The 26,577-nt window shown below is 43.8% G+C and overlaps 1 protein-coding gene, 1 long non-coding RNA gene and 1 pseudogene across 3 annotated transcripts; 2 read left to right on the forward strand and 1 right to left on the reverse strand.

Moving 5' to 3' along the window:
- Nucleotides 1-2,793: 2,793 nt before the first annotated feature.
- On the reverse strand, nucleotides 2,794-3,198 carry LOC147957546 (uncharacterized). The gene has a single exon (XM_087531757.1). It carries the CDS (start codon nucleotides 3,196-3,198, stop codon nucleotides 2,794-2,796), a length of 405 nt encoding a protein of 134 aa, XP_087387883.1.
- A 1,319-nt stretch (nucleotides 3,199-4,517) lies between these two features.
- LOC125524770 (uncharacterized) lies at nucleotides 4,518-15,920 on the forward strand (annotated as a pseudogene). The gene is made up of 12 exons (XR_015612391.1): nucleotides 4,518-5,048; nucleotides 6,817-7,056; nucleotides 7,155-7,224; nucleotides 7,313-7,442; nucleotides 7,545-8,254; nucleotides 8,358-8,460; nucleotides 8,930-9,032; nucleotides 9,463-9,588; nucleotides 9,769-9,887; nucleotides 9,976-10,063; nucleotides 10,216-10,317; nucleotides 11,226-15,920. The product of XR_015612391.1 is annotated as an uncharacterized LOC125524770 (transcript).
- A 3,668-nt stretch (nucleotides 15,921-19,588) lies between these two features.
- LOC125521487 (uncharacterized) lies at nucleotides 19,589-21,021 on the forward strand. Its single transcript, XR_007289303.2, has 3 exons — nucleotides 19,589-19,881; nucleotides 20,038-20,228; nucleotides 20,670-21,021. It is a non-coding gene; the product is annotated as an uncharacterized LOC125521487 (long non-coding RNA).
- The last annotated feature ends 5,556 nt before the right edge of the window (nucleotides 21,022-26,577 follow it).

Below are 26,577 nucleotides of genomic sequence, written 5' to 3' on the forward strand. Positions count from 1 at the left end.
GGAACTGCCACTGGGTACTGGATCAATATGTTAGTCCAATAAATCATAAAAAATGTTGCCAAAAATACGTGAAAGTTGTATAATATTGGCATGAAACAATAAAAAATTATAGATACGACGAAGACGTATCATATTCCACTAAAGATCTAATCATCGACTTGGCCAAAGAAAACTCATAGATCGGAAATCATTACATAACTATAACAATCAGACATAATAAAGTTCACAAATAGCTCAATTACTTTCAATGAACAATCTGATCATAAAACCCACAATTCATTGGATCCCAAGAAACATATCACAAAAAGTGTGTGTGTGTAGAGAGAGAGAGGCATCTAGCTACTGCTATGGACCCATAGTTCCTGTGAGGAATTACTCACACATCATCAGAGAGGCACTAAGGTTGATGTAGAGACCCTTCGTGATCAATTCCCCCTTCGACAGGGCGCAGGAACGGAGCTCCAGATGGGATAGTGGAAGAATAGAGACTTGCGGCGCCGGAATAAAAGTTTTAGGTATTGCTATGTGGGTTTTGGGATTTTAGGAAATTTATAGGGTTAAAATTAGGTCAGACGGAGCCAAGTGGGGGCCAAAAGACATCAGGGAGTGCCTACCCCCAGGGTGCGTCCTGTTGCCTTGTCGTCTCCTCGTCGCGCTTCTAGTCCTCCCCGAAAGCTTCTAGGGTCTCTCCTGGTACAGAAAAAATCAAAAAAAAATCATCACGTTTGAACTTTGTTTGGTAGGGATTTTCTGTAAAACCCAAAACATACAGAAAACAAAAATTGGCATTAAACACTCGGTTAGGTTAGTTCACAAAAATAATATAAAATTGCATATAAAGCATATAAAATTGATAATATAATAGCATGAAGTAATAAAAAAATATAGATACGTCGGAGATATATCAGGGACCTACTAGGCCTCGGTCCATTCAACCAAAAAGTCGGCGATCGCCTGCGACTTGACTGTCGAGCGTGGTTTGTAGGAGATCTCAAACGACAAAAGCTCGATTGCCCACTTAGCCACGTGACTTGTTGCGCCTTTGTCATTGATGATGTCGGAGAGCTGCTGACCACCATGATCGGGTTGGCCTGGAAGTAGTGTCATAGCTTTCTCGCGTCCATAAACACTCCGTAGGTTATCTTCTGGTAGTGCGCGTATCACGCTTTGCATGACATTAGTACCTCACTGACATACTACACCGGGTGTTGCACCTATTGTGTCTTTTCGGTCTCCTCTTTTTCCACCGCAATGACCACACTTACCACTTGGGTGGTCGCCGATATGTACAACAACATTGGTTTGGACTGGGCCGGGGAAGCGAGGAGCAGGTTGGACTGTAGTAGCCTCTTAAGGTCTTCGAAAGCTGCCTTGGCCTCGTCGCTCGAGTAAAAGTTGCCTCCTTTCTTTAACAGCATGTTTGGTTGGGGGTAGTTAGAGCTAGGGAATGGGAATTGAAGGGGTACGAGATTTCAAATCTATTGTTTGGTTAAGGGGATTGGGAATTGATAAGGGAATAGTCATGGGACTTGAGACTCCAACTCCCACCGTTTTATTAACAGGGGAGGGGGTGGGAGTTGGAAGGGAATTGTTTTAGTGAGTCAATCTTAGCCCTTCATCATAACTTACGTTAATTTTCCTTGTCTATTTCCTTGTCAATTCCCACGAACCAAACACGGGAATACAATTTCTCATCAAACTCTCACACATAATTTTCATCATGCGCCAAACAGAGGATTGGGAATAAAACGACTCATCCCATGTCTAATCTCAATACAACTCCCTACATTAAACTCCCATTCCCCTTTCCATTTTTTGCCAAACACGCTGTAAGAGGCGGTACATGGGAAGTGCTTTCTCTCCCAAACGAGAGATAAACCTGCTGATCGCATTCCGCGGGCTTCGATACATCTCGTACTGTCTTTGGGGGTTTTATGTTGAGTATTTCTTGGATCTTTTCTGGGTTTGCTTCGATCCCTCCTTGAGATACTATGAAATCCAAGAGTTGTCTTGCAGAGACCCCGAAGACACATATTTCAGGGTTCGACTTCATGTTGAAGTTGCGAAGGTTATCAAAGATCTACTGGAGTTATCCAAGGAGGCTGAAGCCCTGTCGTGACTTGACTACAATATACTTGATGTAGACCTCCGAGTTGACGCAGATCTGCTTGTTAAAGCACTTCTGCATCGTTCGCTGGTATGTAGCCTCGACGTTCTCGAGTCCAAAAGGCATCATTATGTAACAGAAAGGCCCGTAAGATGTGATGAAGGAGGTCGCCTCTTGATTCAGAGACCTTCATTCGTATCTGATGGTATCTGGAGTATGCGTTGATGAAGCATAGACGTTCGCAGCACGGGGGAGAGTCGATGATTTGGTTGATACTTGGAAGTGGGAATGGGTCCTAGGGGCAGGCTATGTTGAGGTCGGTGTAGTCCATGCACATACACCATGGCATGTTTTTTTGCGTACCATGCTTGGGTCGGCCAACCATTCTGGGTGCGCGACCTCTCTGATGAATCCGGCGGCTAGTAGCCGGGCTATTTCTTCTCCTATAGTCATCCGCTTTTCTGTGGCAAAGCGACATAGGGCTTGCTTTACTAGTCGTGTGATTGTTCAACTTTTTCGGCTTGTACTCCTGGCATATCGACGGGCTTCCGGGTGGATATGTCCCAATTTGCTCGAAGAAAGGCCAAAAGCTCTGCTTCTTGTTCTTCTAAGAGGTCTCCTCCGATCGTCACTGTTTTCTTGGCGTCCTCCGGGTGGACTTGAAATTTTTTCGTATCTCGAGCCGGCTAGAACACTGGTCCTGGTCTGGGTTTTACTGGGAGCTCTGTGTGTGACAGGTTTACATGTCGCTTAATCCTTCCAAGTTTCATGGAGGCAAAGGCGGCCTCTGCGAGATCCACATTGGCAACCTTTGCTTTGAAAGCTCTCTCTAGGCTCCTGTGGGCAATAATCGCGCCGTATGCATATGATGGTACCATCATGAATTTTATGTACGCCGGCCTCGCGAAGATGGCGTTGTAGCCGTTGTGGAAAGGGTTGACCTTGATTTGGAGTGACTCGATGTGAAAGTTGTCCTCGTCACCGAAGACGACCTCGAGCTCAATCCACCCCAGAGGGCGGACTGGACGTCCTGGTACGTTGCCGTGGAAGCCCGCATCCAACCTTTGCAGGCCGAATAGGAAGACTCCCATCTTGCTCAAAGTGTCGGCGAAGAATGCTCGAGGTTGAGACCACTTCCCCCGTCCATAAGGACACGTGGGCGACGGCGGCACCCGACGATTGGATCTACCATCAAGGCATGTTTGCTTGGGTGAGCAATGTTTTCGGTGAGATCGTTGATGCTGAACGTCACCGTCTCCTCAGACCAAGCGAGGGGCTCGCTGATTGCTTTCTCCGCCGCATAGATTGCACAGTGTGTGAGCTTATGATTTTCGGTGTGTTTTGGTCGCTGGAAAGATCATGTCTACCGTGGACTCGTTGGAGGGCTTGTAGGTCGAGGAAGTCCCAGCCCTCTCCCTCCGTGTGATGATCCGTGCATATCTTCCCCGATGCAGTATGAGTCGAGGAAGACCGCCTTCGGTCTCTCGCTGCTCATTAAAAAGCGAACTTGATCGCCCCGAAGCGCATATAGGGCGGAGGAGAAACGTCAAAAAGCCGCCCTGAGCCGTCGACAACCAGCTCAAAAGCTCGCGATGGCGACGGTCTTCGGTATCGTCCACGCTAGGAGATGTGGCAGCGGCCGGGTGGACGACCGAATCCAGCAAAGCAGGGCTCAGGCTCGGAGCAAGGATGAGAGGGAGGGGCAGCGGTGGGGCGGTGCTCCGATGGCAAGCACGCCGGCGGGAGCAGCCCGAGCGGTCGAGTGTGCTGCGGTGGACGTGCTGCCCACAACATGCTCGATAAAACAGTGATGCTACACTTACGGGAATTTTCTACAGTAAACACTTACGGGGCTGAGGTGGAGGCGCAAGGATTAATCACGGGCCGGTCTCCACAGTTAAATGCAGGGGAGGCGGTCGATTGCATTGGCACATGTCGTCCCGTAACTTCTTTCCGTAAGTGTAACATTTTTGTTGATAAAATGCATCGGTGAAGTGTACTTGGAGTCTACTGTCGGGTGGGCCCTTTGGTAACTTAACGATCCAGCAAACGCGTTTGATTTTGATGCCACTTCAGCATTGACAGCGGTTCCAGCATGTCATATTTTGCATTAAACGGCGAGCGTCTAGTGCTTTCAGCAAACTTTTATGAAAACTATGGTCTTTCGCACTGCGCGACGTATTTAACGCCAATATTTACTCCTACAAAAGCGAAAATTGGAGCCAGCAAACAAAAGCGCCAAACCAGAAGTTTGGAACGAAGCGACGAAGTGCGACACGGCCAAAGCGTCGGGGTACGCGTCGCACCTCGCACGCCCCCGTCCGTCCCCTTCCCTCCAGCCTCCACCCTCCCGAATGTTCCACCACCTCCACCGACGGCAGGCACCCCCACGAGCCCCGGCAAAAGACCGTTCGGCCCCTCCCGTTCCAGGCATGCCAAGCCACGCACCTCCCGGGTCTCCACCAGTACCCATGGGCAGTTCAGTCCATCCTTAATCCCATCAAAACCTCCCAAACCCGACCGGCGCCCCTTCCCCTCTTCCTCCTCCCCTTCCTTCCGCCCGAAGTCTCCATCTAAAACCTTCGCGTCGTCCCGCCTCCACTTTTGCCATTTTCCCTCGCACAATCCCCGCCGCCCTCAAACCCTAGTTCCCCCGCCGAGCCCAACGCGCTCGGCGGCGCCCTCTCAGATCCAATGGGGGCGGCGCCGTCGACACCGAGGCTGGGCGAGGCGGGCTCCGCGTCGCCGGGGGAGGCGCCGTCGACGCTGAGGCTGCGCGAGGCGGGCTCCGCGTCGCTGGGGGCGGCGGAGCAGATGTTCGCCGCGCTCGTCGGCGACAAGGCCTACCCGATCTCCTCCGAGTTCTGGAGGCAGCTGCTCGAGCTGCCCCTCACCCTGCAGGGGCCGCGGGACCGCGTGCTGCAGGCCTGCCACCCCTTCGGTAAGGACCGACGGCTCGAGATCCACGCCACGCCTCCTCCCTGCGGTAGCTCTGATCGCTTCCGTTTCCCCCCGTTCTCGCTGTTGCTTCGGGTGGTGATTACTTTCTGTTTTGTGGGGTTTGATCTGCGGGGGCAATGCGGATCATGTGATTTATGCGTGCGCGACTGTGGATCTCTCGCACGGTTATGTGCTGCGTTGAGGTGAGATGGCAGGGTTGATGTGGCATTTCGGGCACTTTTGCCGTGTTTACTGTGTCTTTAGGGGCGTTGATTTCTGTCTGACTGCGACCTGCATTGGTGCTTAGAATGGGAATTTAGGTGGCGAGCTTAGTAGATTGGAAGGAAACAAGGCATGCATTTGCCCGACCGAATTTACTGTGTGATCAAGGATGACTGAGCTTAGTGCGTTGCAATATATGAAACTTTTGTAATTTTAATTTATACCATGAGAGTTCCTGGGCCTACTTTAATTTAGTGCTTGGGTACTTTGTTGAACAAGAGAGAAATCTTACCTTTTAAGTAAGAAAGGCAAATTATGGATTCTTGTCCTGAAATTCTTTATGGTGGGTGACAATGCAAATAGATGATTTGGCTAATTGTAGTTAGGGCGAAGGATTTAAGTGCTTGTTATAGTGTATTGAACATTGCAATGACCTGTTGGTTCCAGAGTTTAACTCTGGTGAAGCATCAATGTGTAAACTAGGGGCTTGAGACCTGCATTTGCGATTCATGTTGCCAGCAGTGAGGGACTTCATTGGTGAATTGGCCTGTGTGATGGAATCGATGATTTTTTTAACTTAGTCTGGTTTGTAGTAAACAAGATAGAATATTAATAGGTAGTTAAAGAGCAATGCTACACCTAAGTAGAGCCTATGGGACTTCTAAGAAAAAAGCTGACGTGTTGTGATTTTATTGGATGTCACGGGCCCCACAGCTGGAAATCAGTTGGGGGGGGGGGGTTATGAGATTCAGTTTGTCTAATTCACATCTAGATGTTTTTTAAGGATGTCACATCTAAACTCCCACAAATATATAATGCAGCAACAAAAAACAGGAAAAAAAACCAGGACAAAAAAATGGTATGAAGGAATCACTTATGTACGTGGGCCTTTGTCAACATCTGCCCATAGGTTATTTTTGGTAGTTAAATGTGTATATTATGACTCACATTTTTGTCCATCTGCTGTTTGTTGTGTTCAGAATGTTAAAATGGAAGGTAGGCATATCCTATGGATGCTTGAGTTGTATGTTTAACTACCTGTTAGTATGGTATGCCTACCTTCCACTTAACACTTTTATGTACATTGATATGGATAGAAGTGCAACATGTTAGATATTTTCTGGGAAGCTGAAAGGGGAAAGGCGTGTCATACCACGATCACCAACCCAATCTTTCTAAGTAGTTTCATGTTATCGGAGCCACTTGCATGATATAAATATTTTGATATTTTTAGGGCGTGAATGTTCGCTGCCCCTTTGCACAGTGTGGTGTGCTCGGCACGTGCGATCAGGCCCCACACGGCTGAGTGCATGGCTGTGATGTGAATGACGCAAAGTGATGCGGGCATATCACGCGGTATGGCGCGCATCACGCCATGCCGTCACGCTATAGTTCATCCCTAAATATTTTACTTGATTATACCAATTGTTAAGTGTTAACCTTATGGTTCTAATGCTTTGACAGAATTTGTATTATTAGTTCCTGTACTTAAATCATAATTGTCTTTGGCTCATTGGTCTGACAGTCTGGGTTATGTGTATGTGCAGCACAAAACAACTACCATACGAAGTATCTTGCAAAGATCTTGATTCATTTGGTTTGGTGTTTGCAAGAGTGCACATCGGCTTCTTCTGTATCTTCTAGCGTCTATAGAAAGGCTATTAATGCTGCCTACATCTCATCCATTTTTCTCAAGCTCATTACTGAGAACGCCAAGGCAGATAATTGGCAAGAGCTATGCCTTGACACGAACAAAGATGAAAAGGGGCTGGATAATTTTCCTTCTGGTAAATGATAATTCAAATTCCAAATGCTCTACAATTGTTTGTTGTATGTCTGATATAGTAAACTCTAATGATATTTCATATTTCCATGCTCCTCCTAGACCAAAGTGTGGAGTATTTTCTGATGAAAGGGGTGCGGAACTACATTGGTAGTGTAATATAAGGTATCTTGTTGGATGGTGTATATCTATCTAGTTTTTCATTTTTAGAATTCTTATTTGCCATTTGAATTCCACTGCTTTAATATCTCTATATGCAGTCCGGAGTCATGCTACCTACATCAGGAGCTTCTAAACTTGATGCTAGTCCTTTTGTCGACTCAGTTATGTTCTGGACCATCTCCAGAACCAAAAGATGTGCATCCTTTCATTGATGTGGCTATGCTTCAGGTAAAAATGGAATCTGCTGATGCATTATGCATGATGATTTATTTACAGATATTATTGAGCTAAATTGGGGATGTGTTCCTTTGCCACATCTGTCTTCTGCAGGATGCTTCCATAGTAGCTTCGGTTGTTCAAAAGTTGCTACTTAATTTTGTAAGATGGCCACAAATCCCTTCAAATGGTTCACACCCTGTTTTCTCTGATGATGGTGGGTCTGGTGTTATGCAACGAATTGGTTCAGCAGCTGGTAGTGCGGGTTATATTTTCCACAGAACATGCTTATAGTTTATGTATCCTCACGATTGACGTCATGTGAATGCAACTCACTCACGTGATCATGTGAATGCAACTCACTCACGTGATGCCAAAATTCAGGGCCTGGTTGTTTGATTGACTAACCATGCCACACTTTGCCACACCACAAGTCGGTAAGTTTTGACTGAATGTGAGGTGGCAAGGCACAACCGTGGCACCAACCAAAATACCCACATAAGCAATTGTTGCGTGCCTAGGATTAGGCATTGCAGGCTTAGGCTGGGAACAGAACCCCTTAATCACATGTTTGGTTCAGAGCCACACTTGTAACAATATTCCTTTCCTGCAACACGGGTCTGACAAGTTTACCTTAGCCTGTCAATGTGTGGCACCCATTTTGATCGTCCCAAGTTTAGCAAAGTGTGGCACCCATTTTGATCGCCTAACCTTAGTCATGTTTGGCATAAATAAGTGTGGCAAATGCTGGTAACCTTAGTATGCTAACCAACTAGGCCCTACCAATGTCAAGGATGCACCAGCTTTTCATGAGAACCCTTACTGTAAGGCGCTAAACAATGCTAAGGATATTCAATGTAAGATACACCTGCAATATAGAGAAATTATGGCACTGATATACTCATATGTATCACTAAACAATTGCAGAAATGAATTATGCTGCAGTTGATCGTGCTGATGTTGAGGGAAATGCTCAAAATGGACCTGTTGTCAGGCTGTCTTTTGCATCGCTGTTTGATGCTCTTGGCACGTAAGTAATACATCATCATGCTAATTCAGTGATATGCTCGTACTTTATTTATTAGATTTGTACAATTTCACAAAATATTTCTGGGGCCGAAAACAATGAGATTATTTCCTTTTTCTTAACAAATGAAAATGTAGCAATTATTCCGGTCTAATATCAAATTTGATGGATAAAAACAACAGTGCACTCAGCGATGATTTTGGTGATCTATAGATTATGAATAACACTGAACAGTTAACGCTGCATTGCAAAATGGGGTCATGTAGCAGGGTTTGATGGTAGTAATGAGACTGCTGTTAGTAATTCGAAACTAATGTTTTAGAATTATATATTTTGACCCCATTATCTAGGACCTATCATTATTTATTCAAGATCGAGGATCATGTATGTTCATCTTGTTTCAGGATGTAAGTTACTATGTACCAAAAGACCTTTGTGGTGTGTAATTCATTTTTTTCCACTATCCATACAGATGCTTAAAAGATGAGAGCTCAGTTTTGTTGCTCTATTCTCTGGTCCATGGGAACTGCGATTTTCAGGAGTATGTTCTGGTTTGAACAGACTTGGATACTTTGGTATGTTTTCTTGTAACTACTTTTACAACCCTTCTTGTTGGAGCATTGGAGCATGTGGGCATTTAATAGTCGAACAAAATATGCTTTGAGTTAAAAAGACAGTTGCATTTAAACTATTTTCCCCTTTTAGTGAGAGAATATATCAGTGGTTAATATGTTTTTCATTAGTAAGAGCTGCACCATGACTTATTTTTCCTATACTTCCATGAATTGGCATATTCTATCTGTTGGTGAAACACATAGTAAATCAGTGACTATCTCAGTCAGCATGAAACATTATTAGGAGTAATATCTAAAGTAATGATCCAACACATACTCTATACATGTAAGGTAGCCTTTGATTACATATATTAGCAAATACCATTTATCGACTGCCTGAGTTGTTTTTCCCCAATATCGTGAGTTATTATAGTTTTGATTTTGTCGACAGCTTATGCCTACCTTTGAAATGCTCTATGATGCATCAAGGAAGACTTCCAATCAGATCTACATGCTGTTGATAATTCTCCTGATACCCAGTCAAGATTCAACCTTCAATGCTAATGTGCACAAATTGGTACCAAAATTAACTAGGTTTAGTTTATTTAATGAATTCTTTCATGATGCATGTCACACTTGCCTATGTAGAAGTTTCCATTTGCAAGGAGGACTTCCGATCATACCTCTAGAAGTTCCCTTTTGCATGTGAAACTACTGGTTCATAACTGTCTAATGGCAAGCTTGTCTGTACTTGCAGGATGTCTACCTTCACACAAACTGTCTTGTAATTCTAGCAATCATGGGTCCTCATGCGCATAGGCTGAGTGCATATGCATCTCAAAGGCTGGTTAGCCTCTTCGACATGCTTCCTCGCAAGTTGGTAGCTTAATCTCTCTCTGTTTTATTATCACTTTCTACACTTAATTATAGTTAACTTGTCCATTTGCTATGTTCCATTCTCCAGGTACACCAAATTAGCTGAGTTACAAAATGACAAGGCTCTCAAAGTTATGTCTGATCAAATAGAAGCAGACATCACTTCAGATGAAACGGTACTCCCTCCGGTCCTTTTTAGTTTAAAGTTTGACTATATTTATATGAAAAATATCAACGCCTACAATTTATCAATTAGTAAAGTTATAATAATTCTGGAGTTATTCCTTAATGTCGTGTACCATCTTTATATGCATGTATAATCTCAAAGTGTGAAGAATATGGTTTCGCTGAAGGTGTTACTACAAAGGCTGCTGCAACAAGTGATGCAAAAGCAAGCACCATTGAAGATGGCACAAAAACAGTATCTTCGGTATAACCCACCTTTTACATGTATCATGTATTTTTTTAGGATTATCCGGTATTTTTTTAGGATTATCCGACATTGTCAAATAGGATTATCCGATAAGTCTAGCCCAAATACACAAATAGTCCACTTTTTAGAATCACATATAAATATAATATAACTAATTCCTTATTAGAGTCTTACATGCACGTACAAGCACATCCAATAAACTTAAGAACATCATACTGTACTACTTAGTAGTTAACTTAGCTATTATTTAAACCAATTTTATTGCAGGTTAGAGAACAACATAATTATATAAATCTGTGATGTAAGCTATTAATCCCATTAAGAACACGTACTGTACTAAAACTGCACGTACAAGAACCGGCGGTCATGCTTGTTGCAGCTTGTAAGCTAGTAATCCCATTATAAGCAGTAAATAAAAACTGGTTGGTTACATATATTCGTATTGTTCTTCTCTGTATAGATCACATGTAGAAATATATTACGAAAAACATCTACATCAATATTTTTTGTCCGTTTCTTGTCCGAATCCGCTTCGAATCCGTAATCTGATATAATCCGCATTCGAATCCGCATCCGATCATTATTCGCTCTGATCCGAATCCGACCAAAAAAATATGGTTAAGGATATGGTAAAAGAGTTATCCGATTCGATCCGTTTACATCCCTAAGTCTACTCTACAATTTTTTAAGCTGGCCAAGGTTTTGCTTGCTCATGTAGGCAAGAAAAAATGAACTAGCATAGGCAAATGGACAAAATTTGACAACCACACAAACAAGGGGCAAAGTTTATGTTAGAGCTTCGTTACAACCAAGGATACTTCTATGTTTTGGGTTGATTTTCGTATTGCAGTTTTGGTGTGATTGTTTTTTCTATTATCTGAGTTTATCATGTATGTTCTTCACAGAATCTTTCATCATCAAAAGTGGAAAGCACTCAGTTATCAAGTGGCACTTATGTATCACTTGGGCAACAAAAAAATTAATGATTCATAAGGTATGGTTCTTCATTTGAATGATATGACCTTGTTAGCTTTTCATATAATTTTGGGCCAATTTTATTCCCCCCTAATTTCCGCCCGGCCTCATCTTTACCCCTAAATAAAAAGAGTGCTTTGCTATAGCCCTGTTCCGTCTAGTGTCCTAGAGTGCTCAGCTATACCCCTCTTTCGTCTAGTGTCTTATGAAAATACTCCTCCGTGCTGTTTCTGTCTGGTCAAAGGCCTTTGACCGTCTACAGACGTTTTCTGGACATTTTTACCCCTTCTAAAGAAAATACAAGAAAACTAAAACAAAAGAAGAAAAAAAGGCAGAGAGTAGGCGACCCATGTAGCAGCCCAGCCCAACAAGGGGCCGTCTTCAACCCCTCGCTAGGAGGACTCTGCCTCGCGAGCGTGCGTGCGTCGCGGCCACCTCCTCCCTGCGGCTTCCCCAGCCAGCGTGACAAGCCTAGGAGATGAGCACAAACCATAGACCACTCCCCTCTCTCTTAGCTCACTATCCCTTCCTCTCACTCGATCTCTAGCCCAGCAGAGAGAAGCTAGTGCGCAGCCATTGCCGCCGTCCCGCGCCCGTGTATCCATTGTTGTCGTTCTGCCTATCCATCACGTCCAATAGAACCGCCACACCATGAGGACTGAGGAGCTTCTAGGACTACGTATGCATCCAGAGCTTCATCGAGAGTAGACAATCGACTTCATCTTTGCCGCTGCTATCTGAGCGTCACCGTCGCTTGATTCGTCATGTGTAGAGCCTGCCCGGCCTCGCAAACTGCACCGGAAGCTTTGCTTTGAGCTCGTGAATCTTTCCCGTCTCCCTTCCTCAATTTCAACCCAGACCTATGATCCCCACGATGGCCGAGCTCTGTTGTCGCCTTCCATGCCGCGCGCCAGCGTTGCGCAACTCGTGCTCATCGGCTCTGACCCCGTCGATGTGTTCCTGCCATCTCTAGTAGGCTAATGAGACCCTCAGCCGGCTCGTCCGTGCCTTGAAGCATTGCCGCCGTCGTGCCCGACCAGTTACCACCAGTTAGGTCTGCCGCCAACTCACTTCCGCCCCCCTTGTGGCCACTGGATGCGCGTGAGCTTGAGCTTATACTATGCTCCTGTGGCCTGCTATGCGGAGTTCGTCATGTGGTTTGGTTGTCGGCGATGACCTCCTACTACAACAACAACAAAGCCTTTAGTCCCAAACAAGTTGGGATAAGCTAGAGGTGAAACCCATAAGATCTTGCGACCAACTCATGGCTCCGGAACATGGATAACAAGTTTTCACACACCCTTGTCCATAGCTAGTTCTTTGGTGATACTCCAATCCTTCAGGTCTCTCTTAACGGACTCCTGTGTCAAATTTGGTCTACCCCGACCTCTCTTGACATTCTCCGCATGCTTTAGCCGTCCGCTATGCATTGAAGCTCATGGAGGCCTATGCTGAATATGCCCAAACCATCTCAGACGATGTTGGACAAGCTTCTCTTCAATTGGTGCTACCCCAACTCTATCTCGTATGTCATCATTCTGGACTCGATCCTTCCTCGTGTGGCCACACATCCATCTCAACATACACATCTCCACCACACCTAACTGTTGAACATGTCGCCTTTTAGTTGGCCAAAACTCAGCGCCATACAACATTGCGGGTCGAACCGCCGTCCTATAGAACTTGCCTTCAGCTTTCGTGGCACTCTCTTGTCACGGAGAATGCCAGAAGCTTGGCGCCACTTCATCCATTCGGCTTTGACTCGATGGTTCACAACTTGTAGTACTGAAACCGCACATCATGTACTCGGTTTTAGTTCTACTAAGCCTAAACCCTTTCGATTCCGAGGTTTGTCTCCATAACTCTTAACTTCCTATTTACCCTAGTCCGACTATCGTTAACTAGCACCACATCCATCCGCAAAGAGCATACACCATGGGATATCCCCTCGTATATCCCTTGTGACCTCATCCATCACCAAGGCAAAAGGATAAGAGCTCAAAGCTAACCCCTGATGCAGTCCTATCTTCGTCGGGCAGTCATCAGGGCTGACATCACTTGTTCGAACACTTGTCTAAGAATTATCGTACATGTCCTTGATGAGGGTAATGTATTTTGCTGGGACTTTGTGTTTCTCAAAGGCCCACCACATGACATTCCGCGGTATCTTGCCTTCTCCAGATCAATGAACACCATATGCAAGTCATTCTTTTGCTCCTTGTATCTCTCCATAAGTTGTTGTGCCAAGAAAATGGCTTCCATGGTCGACCTCCCAGGCATGAAACCAAACTGATCTTTGGTCACGCTTGTCATTCTTCTTAAGCGGTGCTCAATAACTCTCTTCCATAGCTTCATTGTATGGCTCATCAACTTAATTCCACGGTAATTTGTACAACTGTGAACACCCCCTTGTTCTTGAAGATTGGTACTAATATACTCCGTCTCCATTCTTCTGGCATCTTGTTTGCCCCAAAAATGAGGTTGAAAAGCTTAGTTAGCCATACTATCGCTATGTCCCCGAGGCCTTTCCACACCTCAATGGGGATACAATCAGGGGCCATCGCCTTGCCTCCTTTCATCCTTTTTAAAGCCTCCTTGACCTCAGACTCCAGGATTGACCTCAGACTATAGGTTGGCTGTTGGGTTGGATTTAAGTATTAATCTTTGCATGCTGGGATTGGGAGGAATGGCAAAGCGCTGGTTTATAGGCAGCAGCCCGGGCTGCAAGCCAGCTATTGCACCTCGTAATGTGCGTATAGGCGAGCGACTAGTGAAGAGCCGGCTCTGCTCTCTATCCTCACTTCTCTCTCTCTTCCATGTAGGATTCTTATGATGTGGCAATTCTTGTAGCCTGCTGAGTAGGACTTATTATACTTGCTCTAAGACTAGTCACTTCCCCAGCTTTTCCCATAAGACTAGTCACAGTGGAGAGTAACATTAAGGTGCCTCACTCATTTATTTGGGCTTCTAAACTACCACTAGTACCTCCGTCCTGGTTTATTCGTCACCATTGTAATTTGTGCTAAATTTTGACCAAAGATTTAATTGATAAAATGTTAGTGCATGTGACATGCACTAACATTTCATTAGTTAAATTTATGATCAAAATTTGACACAGATTACAATGGGGACCAATAAACCAGGACGGAGGTAGTAGTTATGGGATTACTAATCTAGAAGTCTAAAAGAACTGGCCCCTCATACTCCTACTAGTAGTAGTACTCAAGTTGAGATTCCAATTGCACGACACAACTTGTTAGGCAAAAAATTCAATACAGGGTGTAGGAAGCGGTTTGGGAATTTGCATGCCTTTTCTGACCAGTGAGATACTCTGTACAAAGTACGACAGAGAAATAACCATAGAGAAGGAAGCTAAAAGTAAACAATCAAACGAGCATTTTTGCATTTGTTTTGCATTGAATCGTTTCACAAGCTTGACTAGTGTTGTTTTTCTACTTTTACAAAAACTGCATCGTAATGTTAAAACGAGCACTTGCACGTACATAAGTAATAGTAGTACTCCCTCCATCTAGGTGTATAAGTCTTCCCTCCTTCTTGGTCACGGTGCACAACCAAAGATGACTTATTCACCTGGACGGAGGGAGTAGCACAGTCTGCAAGCATATATAGAGAGAGACGTGTAGTGCGATAGTATATAGTAAAGTTTGTGCTATATGCACGTACTTACAAAATGCGTACGGATACACAAGGTTTCCAAACTTTCCCTTTTACATACTTAATTAAGGACGCTAATAATTCCTGAACGTTCGGGATTTATAACTTGCGTCCCAAAACTAATGAGATCGCCTTACGAAACTAAATTATACTCGTACTAAAAGCCACGACGCTTGCAAGAGTGCTTGCGGCGTGATACGTCTCCAACGTATCAATAATTTTTGATTGTTCCATGCTATTATATATTCTGTTTTGGATGTTTAATGGGCTTTATTATGCACTTTTATATTATTTTTTGGGACTAACCTACTAACCCAAAGGCCTAGTGCAAATTGCTGTTTTTTTGCCTATTTCTGTGTTTCGCAGAAAAGGAATATCAAACGGAATCCAAACGGAATGAAATCTTCGGGAACGTGATTTTTGGAACAAACGTGATCCAGAGGACTTGGAGTGGACGTCAAGAAACAACCGAGGAGGCCACGAGGCAGGGAGGCGCGTCTGCCCCCTGGGCGTGCCCCCACCCTCGTGGGCCCCTCGTGGCTCTCCTGACCGACTTCCTTCGCCTATATATACTCTTATACCCCAAAAACATCAAAGAGCACGACGAACCCTATTTCCACCGCCGCAACTTTCTGTACCCGTGAGATCCCATCTTGGGGCCTTTTTCGGTGCTCCGCCGGAGGGGGCACCGATCACGGATGGCTTCGACATCAACACCATAGCCTCTCTGATGATGTGTGAGTAGTTTACCTCAGACCTTCGGGTCCATAGTTATTATCTAGATGGCTTCTTCTCTCTCTTTGGATCTCAATACAAAGTTCTCCTCGATTCTTTTGGAGATCTATTTGATGTAACTCTTTTTGTGGTGTTTTTGTCGAGATCCGATGAATTGTGGGTTTATAATCAAGATTATCTATGAACAATATTTGAATCTCCTCTGCATTCTTTTATGTATGATTTGTTATCTTTGTAAGTCTCTTCGAATTATCATTTTGGTTTGGCCTACTAGATTGATCTTTCTTGCAACGGGAGAAGTGCTTAGCTTTGGGTTCAATCACGCGGTGCTTGATCCCGGTGACAGAAGGGGAAACGACACGTATTGTATTGTTGCCATTGAGGATAAAAAGATGGGGTTTATATCATATTGCTTGAGTTTATCCCTCTACATCATGTCATCTTGCCTAATGCGTTACTCCGTTCTTATGAACTTAATACTCTAGATGCATGCTGGATAGCGGTCGATGTGTGGAGTAATAGTAGTAGATGCAGGCAGGAGTCGGTCTACTTGTCGCGGACATGGTGCCTATATATATGATCATGCCTAGATATTCTTATAACTATGCTCAATTCTATCAATTGCTCGAATTTTTTCACCCACCGTAATACTTATTCTATCTTGAGAGAAGCCACTAGTGAAACCTATGGCCCCCGGATCTATTCTCCATCATACTAGTTTACATCTATTTTACTTTGCGTTCTTTACTTTCACTCTTTATCATAAAAATACCAAAAATATTATCTTATCATCTCTATTAGATCTCACTTTTGCAAGTGGCCGTGAAGGGATTGACAACCCCTTTATCGCGTTGGTTGCAAGGCTCTTATTTGTTTGTGTAGGTACGAGGGACTTGCGTGTGGCCTCCTACTGGATTGATACCTTGGTTCTCAAAAACTGAGGGAAATACTTACGCTGCTTTACTACATCACCCTTTCCTCTTCAAGGGAAAACCAACGCAGTGCTCAAGAGGTAGCAAGAAGGATTTCTGGCGCCGTTGCCGGGGAGTCTACGCACAAGTCAAGACATACCAAGTACCCATCAGAAACTCTTATCCCTCGCATTACATTATTTGCCATCTGCCTCTCGTTTTCCTCTCCCCCACATCACCCTTGCCGTTTTATTCGCCCTTTTTTCGTTCGTCTTTTCGTTTGCCTTGATGTCTTACTTGGCTCGTTTGCTTGTTTGGTTGGAATAGTTGAGTATTTATTGCTAAATAGAGAACCTAAGATCTATGGATCATCATCCGCTTGCTAATCTTTTTAAGAGATCCAATTATGATGAACCAATTGCTAGTGAGTTTTGTGCACTAGATTATCTTTATGAAGTTTTGCTTGAAATTCGTGAATCTGAAAATTATGATGAAGATATTTATGAAGAGATTCACGATAGCTCCTTGAATAAAAAGCATGACTGCAATGATTTTACTATAAATTCTCTTGATGTCAATTGTGCTAATAATATGCAAAACCCTAAGCTTGGGGATGCTAGCTTTGCTATATCTACTACTTGTTGCAATGATCATGATTGGGGTGATTCTTCTTATGATCTTGAAAATTTATTTAAGTCCCATGATGAATATGAGATTTATAATAGTGTTTGCAATAATATTGAAAGTGGGTTTGGAGAGGTCATGACTTTAGTTAATGATAATCCCACTATTTTGGAAGAGTGTCAACTTTGCATACATGTGGATCGTGTTAAGCATATGTTTTGTGATAGCTATATTGTTGAATTTGCTTATGATCCTACATGTAATTATTATTAGAGAGGAAAATATGGTTGTAGAAATTTTTATTTTACTAAATTACCTCTCGTCATGTTGAGATTGCTATCGTCTCTTTCTTCTTTCTTGCATATGCTAATTTTTGCTTGATATGATAATTTGTTTTCTTATAAAATGCCTATGCATAGGAAGTATGTTAGACTTAGATCTGTTTGTCACGTGTTTTATGATGCTCTTTTTGCGTTTTAATTCTTATCTTTTATGTGAGCATCATTAAAATCTTAATGCCTAGCTAAAAAGGCTTTAAAGAAAAGCGCTTGTTGGGAGACAACCCAATATTTATCCTTGCTATTTAGTAATAAATAATTGATCTAGCCTCTGGTAAGATTTGTTTTTATGTTTTAATTAGTGTTTGTGCCAAGTAAAACCTATAGGATCTTCTTGGATGATAGTTATTTGATCTTGCTGAAAAAGCCAGAAACTTTCTGTTCACGAAAACAATTGTTAAAAATCACTACGAAAATGTGATTCTCTCTTTCTAAAGAGGGTGTTAGCTACAATCATGTCATAGGCTAGAGTAAAGCTTAAGACATCTTCTCCTTCTTGATTCCTTATTCCATAGCCAAAGCTCCCATGCACCCCTTCAAAACCTGTGTTAGGTGTACCCACGTGGCCATTGAGGTCTCCTCCTATGAAGAGTTTTTCGCCAATCGGTACACTCCTAACCATGTCTTCCAGACCTTCCTAGAACTCTCTCTTGGTGTTCTCATCATGGCCTACTTGCGGGGCATACGCGCTGATAACATTGAGAACTAAGTCCCCAACTACCAGCTTGACTAGGATAATCCGGTCCCCACGTCTCTTGACGTCTACCACTCAGGATCTTGTTGATCAAGATGCCTACGCCATTTCTGTTTACAGCCGTCCCCATCTACCACAGCTTGAAGCCGGTATCCTCCACCTCCTTCGCCTTCTGACCCCTCCATTTGGTTTCTTGGATGCAAAGGATGTCAACACCTCTCCTCACCATTGCATCAACTAGCTCCCGAAGCTTCCTTGTCAGAGACCCTACGTTCCAGCTACCTAAGCGAATCCTCCTAGGCTTGGCTAGCTTCCTTACCCTTCGCACTCGTCGAGTCAAATGCGAAGACCCTTGCTCATTTTCCACTACACCCGTGCGCCGATGTAGCGCGCCACTAAGGATGTGACGACCCGATCCTCGCTCACTTGCCACCGTATCCAGATCAAGATACGGCGCGCCACCAGGGGGTTCCGATGTGGCGCGTCGCTGAGAGGGTTACGCCCCGATGAAAATCTTTTGGGTTTCATCTCCATAAGAGTGGCTGAGTTTTTATGTTGGCTCGCCAAGCCTATCACAACCCTTCACCTTTATCTGGGCTTGGGACCGGCTATGTTGAGACAACATAGGCGTAGTTCGGCGATGACCTCCCACTAGTTTAGGTTAATTACCCATTTAGTTAAACCATTAGTTTGTCATGTGGGACCCATGTTTAATTGGCCAACTAACTTCAATCTCAATTGACTCTGACCGTGGGTCCTATGGCCCACATGTCAGAGAGACATAGAGGTGACACAGAGAGTTTCCAGGGTAGCCCACATGTCAGGGAGAGGTGTGTGAGAGAGAGAGAGTTTCCAGGGTGGGTCCCACATGTCAGTGGCATATGCACACAAGGGCAACTATGTCTAGACTCTAGAAAACGTCTAGTAGACGGTCAAAGGCCTTTGACCGGATTGAAACGACACGGAGGGTATTTCCATACGAACACTAGACGGAAGAGTGGTATAGTTGAGCACTGTTTTTATTTTGGGGTAAAGATGAGGCCGGGTGGAAATTAGGGAAAAAATGTAAATGTCCCTATAATTTTTAATAGTTTTATTTCCGTGATGAAACAGGGCTTTTGGTTCACTGGCTACTTATTGTTGATCATTGTATCCATGTTTCTCCCTTTGTCCGAGGCAAGACAGATTGTACAACTTTCAGAGTCCGAGTTTTGCAGTAATCATTACTTGTTATCTAGGAGGATTGCTGTAGCGTGCATTCCAACACAGCCAGAACCTATTTGCTGTGAACTTTTAGTTCCAGCTTTGGATTCTAAAGGCTGTATTTGCAAATTGATGAATGACGGTACAGAATTGGATAACTTTCTCATGAAATATACGTCGTGTGGAGGGCAGCATCCGGAATTACTTGAAGATGCACAGAATTGCTCATCGGCACCAACAGCGACAGTGACTGAAGTTGCTCCGACCCAGAAGATACCTGAAGTGGCTATTATTGCTAGCAAACCAAAGAATGTCAAATCTCTTCGTTGGCTTTTAGTGCTCTTACTGGCTGTGGTGCTAATAGGATTGCTTTTTTGGGGTACTCTTGAGCTGAAGAAAAGAAGAGGTAATTCTTTTATTTAAGCAAATAGTAATAGCTCTTTGACATGAGATTGTACATGATTAATTCAGAATACTATGACAAAAATACATGTAGAGAAATAATTACTTTGCGAAGAACTACTTATATACCATAACAGTGGCCTTCTTTTTTCTGTTGCAGTAATTATGCAGAAGCTGGGAGAGTTGGACCTCAAACTCAGGAAGTTCAGTTAGGTCGCAGAGTGACCGTGCAGGCACGGCAAACTGCAGATGATTCAATACGTAATCAACACGTTGACATTCCTATTCTTGAAGATCTGCCGTTTGTTGGTCCGATGACGAGAAATCGTTTCAATTCAATGAAAGAGAGAGGTATTGTCAAAACACTTTATATGAATCTCTTAATTAGTTAGTTACACATTGATGGTCATCTGTGTGATATGGGAATTTGATAAAAATGAGTACTCTACTGTATCAATGTTGTTGGTTAGCTTATAAGGGAGTTTCTAATCCTTAAGCTGCAGAAAATCTGGAAGTTAAGGATTCTTATGAAAACTAAAAAAAATCTATGACAAGTCGTTGAGGATAGATTGCCTACCTGGGAGTTTTATGTGAATGGTATGTGCGTTTTATGTGATGGGTGGGTGACCAATCCTCACTGCTGGACGTGGGGAGTTTGAATTTTTCTTCTTCTGTTGTTTGGGTGGGAGTTGCTATTGTCATTTATGAACCATTCACAATTACTTGATCTTTCAAGCTAAGATCCTCTGGGACCCTGCTGATATTGTATACCGGCTGATATCTTTCTTGCAGCCGCGGGAACTAAGGAATCAACTAGTGACTGAGCTTGAACACACACGGGTCTGGTCAGCTTGAACTTGCATTTCTTGCACGCAGTAGTCCGTCGTAGACAGTCCAGCTAGCTGCTCAGGCAAGGACACAGGGTTACAGTCCTCATCTATGTTGCTCTCAAGAAGTTCATCTGACCATATCATCACTATCCCTGTCACAATGCAGAATTTTGATCAATTCAAGTACTTCCAGCAGACGCACATGATCGTTGTAGACTATCCCTGTCACAATGTATATATCCTGTTTTTGAATTTCTGGGATGATCGTTCTACAATATCTCAATGCAATAGAAATCTTCAGAAAGTTTGTTGTAGTTATCTTTCATATTGTATAACCGAACAGGGACAAAAGTATTTCTTTACTTTATGTCATATTCCTAGCCTGGCACGATCGTTGTACACTATCCCTGTTACAATGCATATATCCTGTTTCTGAATTTCTTGGATGATCATTGTACAGTATTTCAATGCAACAGAAATCTTCAGAACGTTTGCTGTAGTTATCTTTCATACTGTATCTCAATGCAACAGAAATCTTCAGAACGTTTGCTGTAGTTATCTTTCACACTGTATAACTGAATAGGGACAAAAATATTTCTTTACTTTCTGTCGTATTCTTAGCCTGATAGAGTAGCTTTCCTTGTTTCCTTGTTTGGGTGATGGATCTTAGGGGTTGTTTGGATAAGGAGTTTATACCAAACCTGTTTCACTAATCACGTTTAGGAGTCTAACCACCTAAAACCATGTTTGTTTAGCCCAACAAATCTCAGGATAAGAAAAACTTGGTCTTCCAAAAACCAAAAAACGAGCATATGGAAAAATGCCTATTAGTCGTTTTTCCACAAACCAGTAGCTGGATCGCAAGTCCTTCATCAGCCGCTCAGGTACCGTGGCTGCTGCTCCTCGACGAGGACGACGATCGTGTTCCTTCGGACCGCTGGCATGCTAGGCGCCGTCACGGCCGCCGTGGCTGCTGCTCCTCGACGAGGACGACGGCCGTGTTCCTCCGGACCACTGGCATGCTAGGCGCACCACTGGCATGCTAGGCGCCGCCATGGCCGCCGTGGCTGTTGCTCCTCAACGAGGACGACGGCCGTGTTCCTCCGGACCGCTGGAATGCTAGGCGCCGCCACGGCCGCTGTGTCTGTATGTCAGTTGTTCCAGGTACCCTGCTGTGCTCCTCGGCCAGGACGACGCCCACGTTGCTCCTAACCATTGGCGTGCTAAGCGCCGCCGTGGCCGTCGTGTCTGTGTCTCAGCCGTTCTATGTACCGTCATGCTGCTCAGGTTGGCCGCGCGCAACACCTTCTGTCATGGCCACCATCTCTTCGGCGTTGATGCCCACCACGAGGCAGCTCAGCGGCATGGCGATGCCACTTGGGTACATGAGGTTGACGCGCATCGCTGTGGTGCCCGATCTCCCTGCTGGATGCACGCACGCCCTGGAAGTTGCCGGACATGACGAGGCCGAGCACGCCCAGGTCCGTGTCCGTGACAGGCCCATCAGGAGCAGCACGAACTCTGCCATTGTAGGCGTCTTAGGCGTGATCGTGCCTCCCTTCCTCGATCTCCTCAGTCCTCACCTCTCGCGTGAACCACTTGGGCTATTTGCCTATTTCTTTAATGTTGAGGATGACGCGAAGTAGCGTTGGCATGAAAGCCTCGGTTGTGTGATATTGCAGCATGATCAATCACGTCAAAACAAAGTATTTTATAAGCTAGTTTTACGAAAACAACAACTTAAAACTGGTTTTTCCTAAAAATCCTCTTAAAACTGGTTTTCCTAAAACTACTCTCAAATACTAGCTATCCAAACAACCACTTAGTGTGGTCGTGAATGGAAATGTTTCCCTGTTTTCCTTGTTAGTTCTACTCCATTGAATCAGCAGCTTTGTTTGGGTGATGGATCTTAGTGCAGTCGTGCAGATCACCGGAACTTGGTTTCATTCTCTCTTTTTTGGGGACGCAACAACATATTGTATCCGTCATGACAATATGGACCAGAAAGTGCTCCTCTTGGCCTGCGGGAACTGCAACCACTAGGTTGCCACTTCTTCCCCACTTTGTCCATCCAAAGATTTCTTCACAACATATTGTATCCCAAGGAGTACTGCATAAGATGGGAGTAATAACAAAATCCACTAGAGGACTTAGTGAACAACAGGATATGTAATGGGTGCTGATTGCAAAAACTAATTTTTGTAAGAGTTTACATTGAACATTTACCCAGGAGTAGAACTAACAACCTAACAAGTGAATTGAAATCAATGGATGCCCACTTACAGTAGTCTTTCCATCCCAGCTTGCCCGGTTCTCTTTCATTGCAGTGACATAAACATCTTTAAAACATCTCCCAGCAGCTTCACTAAGATAGGAATGCAACTCTACACAGACCTTTGAATTTTTTAACACCAACCATAACCATTCTAGTAGGGAATAAAAAAAAGGAAAGACTGAATTAATGTGGCATTCTAGTAGGGACTGCTGTGCTGTTCTCAGTCTCAGGAAGAACCGAGCTTGAGCACATTGAACTGAAAGACAAGTGTGCAGCAACACATGCAAGTTCAGAAGTAGAGCTGATCAACTTGAGCATGCAAGTTCAGTATGCTGTCAACTTGGGACAGAAGTAGAGCTTGTTCAGTGTACAACCAATTGGTGGAAGGTTCTTGTTTTAATCTTGTTGCACTTGAAATGTTCTCGAATTCAGGTTCAGTGTACATCCAAGTCAAATGGCCTTCAGGATAGATTTTGAAAGAGAATCTAGTTTCTGGGGGAATATTTAGTTAAGAAAAACATAATTTTTATTTACTCCTTGCATTTTCATTCATATTCTTACTGTCAAAATTCAGAGCAAATTCTAGTAATATTTGTACTGCTTGTGCTTGTAGTAATATTTGTACTGTACTCTGAAAAGGTTGCTTGACTGAAGATTTTGACTGAAGTTGCTTGTGCTTGTGATTCTAGAGTACATCTGGAGTAGTAGGATCTGAAATGTTTGTGTATCTACATGTCGTTGCTACTGCATCTCATTTTTTGTTAGTTTGTGGAGTACACCTACCAAAATCACTGCAATCAAGAGTGCACAATGGATCTGAATTCTGAAACTACACCCCTGTCAATAGCTAGTTCTTTGGTGATACTCCAATCCTTCAGGTCTCTCTTAACTGACTTCTCTCATGTCAAATTTGATTTACCCGACCTCTCTTGACATTCTCCGCATGCTTTAGCCTTCTGCTATGCACTGGAGCTTCTGGAGGCATGCGTTGAATATGCCCAAACCATCTCAGACGATGTTGGACAAGCTTCTCTTCAATTAGTGCCACTCGAACTCTACCTCGTATATCATCATTCCGGACTTGATCCTTCCTCGTATGGCCACACATCCATCTCAATATACGCATCTCCGCCACACCAACTGTTGAACATGTCGCCTTTTAGTCGACCAACACTCAGCACCATACAACATTGCGGGTCGAACAACCATCCTGTAGAACTTGCCTTTTTAGCTTTTGTGGCACTCTCTTATCACAGAGAATGCCAGAAGCTTGGCGCCACTTCATTCATCCGACTTTGATTCGATGGTTCACATCTTCATGAATACCCCCGTCCTCCTGCAGCATTGACCCCAAATATCGAAAGGTGTCCTTTCGAGGCACCACCTGCCCATCAAGGTTAACCTCCTCCACTACCAGAATTTACCCAATTGCCGACGGCCAAATCTATGCTGACGGCCCCCGTCGGCATCGACGGATCTATCCCGACGGCCCAGGTCAGGCCGTCGGCGTAGAAAAGCCGTCGGCATACATCCACCTATGTCGACGGGGGCCGTCGGCACAGATGGGCCGTCGGCATCCCAATAAATATGCCTACGGCGGCCGGCGGCATAGAGGCTGCCTTCGGCATATCTGTGGGCCCGACTGCCCAGGCGGCGACATCCTTTGACGGCGTGAAGCCTACGCCGACGGGGCCTAACGGTGGCTGTCGGCATATCTGCCACGTCATCGATCCGCATGATCTGCCACGTCAACGATCCGAAATGCTCACCAGTCCGTGGGGTGGCATATCTATGCCGACAGCCTTGCCGTCGGCATAGGCTTGGCCCATGGACGATGCCACATCATCGATCCGCGCCATACGCCACGTCATCGATCCATGGCTCTACCCTTCTGTGGCTGTAGATATGCCGACGGCATAGTCGTAGGCATATATTTCTAATATTTTTTTTCATATTTTATTTGTTTTCTCTTTTTCCTTTTTATTTTTTTTCCAAAATAATTAGATTAACTTAAATGTGCCTTATGTACATAAAACATATCCCTCTGTACGAACCCGACCTTCGGGCTATCTTCGCAACCGTGGCTTCCCCCGCGAATTATTCTTGTTAGTCGTGTTCTATATGATGTTAGTATAATCTACAAACAATTTTTAACAACTAAATACACCTTATAAATAGGAATCTCACTCATAGGCGAATTTTGCACTCGGGTCGTGATGAACTCACGTTTTTTGCAATTTTACTGCCTGAGTTGTTCGACCTGAACTTCCCCTTGTGCTAGGTTGAACTTCTGCCAATATTGCCCAAGTGGGGCTTGCTATATACCGTTGGAAAGCTATGGACACCCGTATCATGACCTAAGTTAAATTTTTGGCAAAATGTAAGCGGTTTAAGAGCAGTTTTGAAAACCGTTTTTTCTTCATACAAAAAATGTGAATCGTATTTTCGATCGCATTTCTAAACCGTTTATCGGAATGAGGCATATAATATGGCATTGAAAAGCTGCTGCAAAACCGCTCCTTCCACATGTTGAAAGTTTTCCCTAATTCCCTATGGTGAAAGAGTAATATGGAAAAACGTAAAATTTCGCAAACCGAACAACCGAGTTCGTATTTTCGATGTCATTTCTAAACGGCTAATCCAATTAAGGCATATGATATGGCGTTGGAAAGCTTATGAAAATACGCTACTTTTTCATGTTGAAAGTTTTAGCTAATTTTGAACATTTTAAGAGTAATTTAGAAAACAGTACAAGTCCTACCGAGTTCGTATTTTCGAGCTCATTTTTTAACCTTGCGTCCGAATGCAGCAAATGATATGGAGTTGGAAAGCTTGAACAAATGTGAAACTTTTTATATGTATTGTTTCTCCCAATTCTTTACGGTTTTAAGTCGATTTTGAAAATAGCTAAAAACGTATTTTCGCACTAATTTCTACGAACTTTATCGGAATGGTGCAAATAATATACCGTTGAAAAGCTACGGAAAATGCGAATCTTTTTCATGTTGACGAATTTCTCTAATTCCTAGCCGTTTTCAAGTAATTACAAAAACAGCGAGATCATTCGTTCTGCCTTTATCGCGAAACAGATTCGTCGAAAATGAATCGCGTGAAGTACTTGAACTTCTGTTTGAACTTCACTCTGTTTTTTGACGTGATGTTTTTCGCCCGCAGTTCTCAAACCACTTACCGTAATTGAGCGAATGATATACCGATGGAAAGCTATTAAAACCACGCAACTTTTTTGTGTTGATGAGTTCTTCATACTCGCAACGGTTCAAAATATATTTTTGAATGCGTAAAGCAACGTTGTTTTTGCCTGTTTTTTACATGTAACTGAAGATCGGACGTCTCACACTAGAGATCTCGAACTTCACCGGGAGTAGCACGCGAACTTCTAGCAACAAAATCTTTTAAGCCTTTTGTTTTCTATTCTTATTTTCCTATCTGAAACACATTTCGTGTAGTAGTTGAACTTCCCGCTGTTTTCATCTTGAACTTCTGTCATGTATTTTTGTTCAACCTCTCTCACAAGAATTTTTGAACTTCCCCGGACAGAGCACTTGAACTTCTAGCAACACCTTTTTTAGAAGTT

This window comes from Triticum urartu, chromosome 7A (assembly GCF_056163025.1).
Source record: "Triticum urartu cultivar PI428250 chromosome 7A, HENAU_Tu73, whole genome shotgun sequence".
In the NCBI taxonomy this organism is placed as follows: domain Eukaryota; kingdom Viridiplantae; phylum Streptophyta; class Magnoliopsida; order Poales; family Poaceae; genus Triticum; species Triticum urartu.